At 39.6% G+C, this 6,322-nt stretch overlaps 1 protein-coding gene across 3 annotated transcripts in view; it reads right to left on the reverse strand.

The window, feature by feature from the left end:
* Positions 1–5,905, reverse strand: part of VWA8 (von Willebrand factor A domain containing 8) — a 442,846-nt gene extending 436,941 nt beyond the window's left edge. For all 3 annotated transcript variants that reach the window (XM_069068654.1, XM_069068653.1, XM_069068655.1), the window contains exon 1: positions 5,608–5,905. In XM_069068654.1, the coding sequence (XP_068924755.1) occupies positions 5,608–5,779 (172 nt within the window). In that variant the 5' untranslated portion in view covers positions 5,780–5,905. The remainder of the gene's footprint in view (positions 1–5,607) is intronic.
* Between the last annotated feature and the right edge of the window lie 417 nt (positions 5,906–6,322).

The raw sequence follows: 6,322 nt of genomic DNA on the forward strand, positions 1-6,322 counted from the left end.
GTAGAGGACTTTCAAATATTACTGTTGAAAAGACCAGAGCTGAATAGAAAATTTGATTTTTAAATACAGGACTAGAGAAGCTTAAAAAGGTAAAACATGAAAGAGAAAACATAATGGATTCAGTAAGATTAAACTTTTTACATGCCTATTTGGGAAGAAGATACCTGTAACTCTTAAGAACTTTATCATTATTATGGTAGTTAGGAGTATATATAGAGCCTGTTGGTATAAATTGACTATGAGTGGATGATATGTAAAAAAAAAAAAAAAATTTAAGGGGTGAGACAGAGGATTGCACTAGGAGAAGAGAGAACAGAGAAGTAGAATGAGATAAATTATCTTACATGAAGAGGCAAGAAAGAACTATTATAGTAGAGGCAAAGAGAGGGGGTGGGAGTGGCAGGCAATGCTCGAACCTTACTTTCATAATGATTGGCCCAAAGAGGTAATAACATATATACTCAGTTGGGTATAGAAATCTATATTACCCTATAGGGAAATAGGAGGAGAGGAAAATAGGAAGCGGGGGGGGGGGACGACTGAGAGAAGGTTGGACAAATTGGGAAAAACACTGGTCACAAGCAAAACACTAGTGAAGGACAGGATGAAAGGGGAGAGAAAGAGAAGGATAAAAATGGGGGGAAGGATGGAGGCAAATACAGTCAGTAATCATACCTGTGAATATGATGGGGATGAACTCATCCATAAAAAGGAAGTGGACAAAGAGTGGATTAAAAACCAGTGCATTCTGGTTTTTAACAACAATATGTTTTTTACAAGAAATACATCTGAAGCAGAGAGACAAATGCACAGAGTAAAGGTAAGGGACTGGATCAGAATCTATTATGCTTCAGTTGAATTTTTAAAAATAGCAGGGGTAAAGACAAAGCAAAAGCAAAAGTAGATCTAATTAAAAGAGATAAATAGATCTAAACAAAGAGTTATAGGAGGAAAAAGACTTTAAAACTATACTACTAGGGGACAACAACTTTGCCCTCTCAGAACTAGATAAATCTAACCACAAAATAAACAAGAAAGAAGTTAAGGAGATAAATAAAATTTTAGAAAAGTTACCTATGAGAGATCCCTGGAGAAAACTGAATGGGAATAGAAAGGAATATACCTTTTACTCAGAAGTATATGCCACCTACACACACACACACACACACACACAATTCTCACAGTCAAATGTAAAAAAAGCAGAAATATTAAATGCATCCTTTTGATATCATAATCCAAAAAAATTACATTCAGTAAGGAACCATAGAAAGATAGATAAAAAATTATGGGAAACTAAATATTCTAATCCTAAAGAATGAGTGAGTCAAAGAACAAATCATAGAAACAATCATTTCATTAAAAAGAATGATAATAATGAGACAACAAAATTTATGAGATGCATCCAGAGCAGTACTTAGGGAAATTTTGAATCACTCTAAACTCTTATATCAATAAAATATCGAAAAAGCAGATCAATAAATTAGGCATGCAACTAAAAAAAAAAAACTAGAAAAAGAGCAAATGAAAAATTCCAATTAAATACCAAATTGGAAATCCTGAAAAATAAAAGGAGAGATTAATAAAAACTGAAACAAAGCAACTGAACTAATAAATAAAACTAGTAGCTGGCTGTATGAAAAGAACAACAAAATAGACAAACCATTGGTTAATTTGATTTTTTAAAAAGGAAGAAAACCAAATTACCAGTATCAAAAATGAAAAGGATGAAGAGAAAATTAAAGCAATTATCAGAAACTATTTGCCTAATTATATGCCCATAAATCTGACAATCTAAGTGTAATGGATGAATATTTACAAAGATGTAAATTGCCCAGATTAACAGAAGAGGAAACAGAATACTTAGAAAAAGAATTTGAATAAGCAACTGAACATTAATGAACTGCCTATGAAAAAATCCCCAGGGCCAAATGAATTTGCAAGGGAATTCATTAAAAAAAATTTTTTTTAAATTAATTCCAATACTATATAAACTATTTGGAAAAACAGGTCAAGAAGGAATCCTACCAAATTCCTTTTATGACACAAAGATGGTAGGGATACCTAAACCTGGAAGAGTCAAAACAAAGAAAGAAAATTATAGATTAATTTCCCTAATGAATATTGATGCAAAAAATTTAAATGAAATACTAGCAAGGAGATTACAGCAATATAACACAAGGGTCATGCTCTATGAGCAAGTGGGATTTATGCCAGGAATGCAGTGCTGGTTCAAAATTAGGAAAACTATCAGCCTAAGTAACTATATCAATAAAAAAAAATCAACAGAAATCATATGATTATCTAAATAGATGCAGAAAAAGTTTTTGACAAAATATAATACTTATTCCTATTAAAAATACTAGAGCAAGCAGGAATAAATGGAACTTACCTTAAAATGATAAAGAGTATGTATTTAAAACCATCACAAAACATTTTCTGTAATAAAGATGAGCCAACAAGGTCAGGGGTAAACCAAGGATTCCTATTATCACCACTTTTATTCAAAATTTTACCACAAAAGCTAGTTATAGCAATAAGAGAAGAAAAAGAAATGGAAAGAATTAGAATAGGCAATGAGGAAACACAATTATCACTCTTTGCAGATGACGATAGTATACTTAAAGAATCCTAACAGAATCAATTAAATAACTACTTGAAATAATTAACAACTTTAGAAATGTAGCAGGGTATAAAATAATCCACATAAATCATCAGCATTTTATGTTACCAACAAAGTCCAACACAAATGATAGAAAGAGAAATTCCATTTAAAATAACTGTAGATAATATAAAATACTTAGGAGTCTACTTACAAAGACAGACCCAGAAACTATATGAACACAATTACAAAACACTTTTTACACAAATAAAGTCAGAACTAAACAACTGGGAAAATATCAATTGTTCATGCATAGACTGAGCCAATAAAATAAAAATAACACCTCTAAATTAGTTATTCATATCCATATGAAAGTACCAAAAACTATTTTATGGAACTAGAAAAAATAATAACAAAATTCATCTGGGAGAACAAAATATCCAGAATATCAAGGGAATTAATGAAAAGAAATGCAAAGGTGGGTGGTATAGCCATACCAGTTCTGGTATTATAAAGCAGTAATCATCAAAATAATCTGGTATTGGCTAAGTAATACAGTGGTGGATCAGTGGAATAGATCAGGTAAACAAGACACAGTAGTAAACAACCATAACAATCTACTGTTTGATAAACCCAAAGACCCCAGGTTCTGGGACAAGAACTCACTATTTGACAAAAACTGCTGGGAAAACTGGAAAACAGTGTGGCAGAAACTTGGTATAGACCAGAATCTTACACCATATATCAAGATAAGGTTAAAATGGGTAGATGATTTAAACATAAAGCATGATACCATAAACAGATCAGGGGAGCATGGAGTAGTTTAACCTGTCAGATCTATGGAGAAGGGAAGCATTTATGACCAAACAAGAGAGAGAAAGCACTATATGATGTAAAATGGATAACTTTGATTGTATTAAATTTAAAAGATTTTGTAAAAACAAAAGTAATGAAGCAAAGATTAAAAGGAAAGTAGAAATTTGGGAAACAAATTTTACAGGAATTGTCTTTGACAAAGGCTCTATTCCTCAAATATACAAAGCACTGAGTCAAATTTATAAGAATACAGTTCATTCTACAATTAATAAATAAGTAGCTTTCAGATGAAGAAATCAAAGCTATTGACAGTCACATGAAAAAATGCTCTAAATCACTATTGATTAGAGAAATACAAATGAAAACAACTATGAGGTACCACTTCACACCTATCAGATATGGTAATATTACAGAAAAGGAAAATGATAAATGTTGGAGAGGATGTGGGAAAACCGGGACACTAATGCACTGCTGGTGGAGTTGTCAAATTCCAACCATTCTGGAGAGCACTTTGGAACTGTACCCAAAGCACCATAAAACTGTGCATACCCTTTGACCCAGCAATACCACTATTAGGTCTTTAACCTAAAGAGATGAGAGAGTCAGGGGTGTGGGGGAGGAACACACCTGTACAAAAATATAGATTTTACAGCAGCTCTTTTTGTGTTGGCAAAGAATTAGAAATTGAGGTGTCCATTAATCATGGAATGACTGAACAAGTTGTGGTATATGACTGAAATGGGATACCACTGTGCTTTAAGAAATGAGGAGCAAGCTGATGTCAGAAAAATCTGGAAAGGCTAACATTAATGCCAAGAAAAGCAGAACCAGGAGAACTTTGTACACAGTTAAAACAGTACTCTATGATATCATCTGTGAATGACTTAGCTATTCTCAGGAATATAATGATCCAAGACAATTCCAAAGGACTCATGATGTAAACTGCTATCCATCTCCAGAAAAAGAATAGACAGAATCTGAATGAAGACCAAAGCATACTATTTTTCACTTTTTTTCTGGCATTCTTCTTTTCTTTTTGGTCCATGTCTTCTTTCATGACATGACTAATAAGGAAATGTTTTGCATGATTACATCTGTATAACCTATATCAAAATTGCTTACACTGTCTCAGAAAGAGGGTAAAGGGAGGGAGGGAGAGAGAAAATTTGGAACTCACATTTTTGAGGAATGAATGTTTGAAATTGCTTTTACATGTAATGGGGGGGGGAATAAAATATTCTAAATTAAAAATAAAAAAGTCTAAATCACAGAAAAGTTGTAATTTGTATTAGTGAGGCCAGTATCCATATATCTGAATGTAGATACTTGTAGCACTGAAATATTACTGATTTATTGTTATTAATGTGACCAAGACTCTCACGGATGAAACAAATTTGATTGTATCACTATTTGCCAGTTGAAACACCACAGATTTTGAGAGCAAGCAGGACTGAAGAGAACATCCAGAATACCAATACTGATCTTAGTACCTACCCTACAGTTTTAAAGTCAGGGTGCAGGGTTGCAGAATAACCGTAAGCAATAGAGGTAGGAAGGGGAAGTTTGAGGTTGGAAAGAAATTGCAAGCAGTATCACCAAATTCTGGAGTTGGAAGGGACCAGAAGAATGAAGTCCAGCCTCCTTAGTTAACACAGGCCAGAGAACAGCAATTGCTGTTAGTGTTAGGATTCCTGTGTCAGAACTCTGGCAGGAATCCATATCTCCTGATCTTTCTCGCAGTAGGACTAGAATGTTGGAGCAGGAAGGGACTTTGAAGATCAAGTCTGACCCCCTATAACACAGGGTCAAGGTCACTGTGACAGAGTTAGCACCATCATTCCCATTCCCTGACTTCGATGCCCACAATAGGTCCACAGAATGTTACAGAGACCAAGTCTGATGCCCTCATTTCGCAGCAGAGAAGGGGAAGGGACTAGGTCAAGGTCACTGTGACAGAGCTAAGGCCAGCATTCCTATAGCCTGACTTCGCTGCTCACAGTAAGCCCACAGAATGTTACAGAGACCAAGTCTGATGCCCTCATTTCGCAGCAGACAGAGGAGAAGGGACTAGATCAAGGTCACTGGGAGGGAGCTGGGCCCGACATGGGCGTCCCGGGACACAGTCAGCGGGGGTGAGGGTGGCGGGCAGGAAGGGTGGGCGGGTGAAGAGCCCCGCAGGCGGCGGCAGTTACCTGCGTCGGCCCCCGCCCCGGTGTGCCGGGGCCGGAGCCCTTCGGCGCCCGGGCGGCCCCGCACCACCTGCCGCAGGATGAGCCTCACTCTCCGCGCGGACGAGCCGCCTCCGCCGCTGCCTCCGCCTCCGGCCGCCCCGGCCGAGCCGAGGAGCAGGAGCCGAGACTGCATGATGTCCGAGCGCGGGCTCTCCCGGAGCCCGAGGCTGCCCCCGCAGCGGCCGCGAGCGCCCCTAGCCCGAGGGCGGGGGAGAAGGGGAGGGATCACTGCGCCGAGGGGCCGCGAGGCCGGAAGAGGGGCCGCGGGCCGGGGCCAGCGTGCAGAGTGTGCGGCAGAGCCGGCTCTGGGGGACCGGAAATGGCGCCGCACCGCGTCCGTGCGGAAACTCCTTCCCTTCTTTTCTTCACTTCTCCCCGGGTTCCTCCGCGGGCGGCCGGCCGTTCCTGTTCGGGTGGGAGAAGAGGCTTCCAGGGAGAAGCACAGATCCTCCCGCCGCCTGACAGGTCCCTGAGCGGAGGCTCTGGACGGGGTCACCGCGGGGGACGGGGTCACGGCGCGGGGCGGGCCCAGCCCCGCCTCCTGCCGCCGTCACCTGAGCCGGCCGGCCCCTTCGGCCCTCTCTGACTGGCCGCGGGGCCTGGAGCTCCCAGTGGGTCATCGCGGAGCGTTTCCAGCAGCGCCCGCTTGTCTCGGGCCCTAGCTCCCGGGCATTCC

The sequence above is a fragment of the Petaurus breviceps genome, unplaced genomic scaffold (genome assembly GCF_028583685.1).
Source record: "Petaurus breviceps papuanus isolate PSGF00001 unplaced genomic scaffold, PetGlider_PUasm1.0 90769, whole genome shotgun sequence".
Lineage (NCBI taxonomy): Eukaryota > Metazoa > Chordata > Mammalia > Diprotodontia > Petauridae > Petaurus > Petaurus breviceps.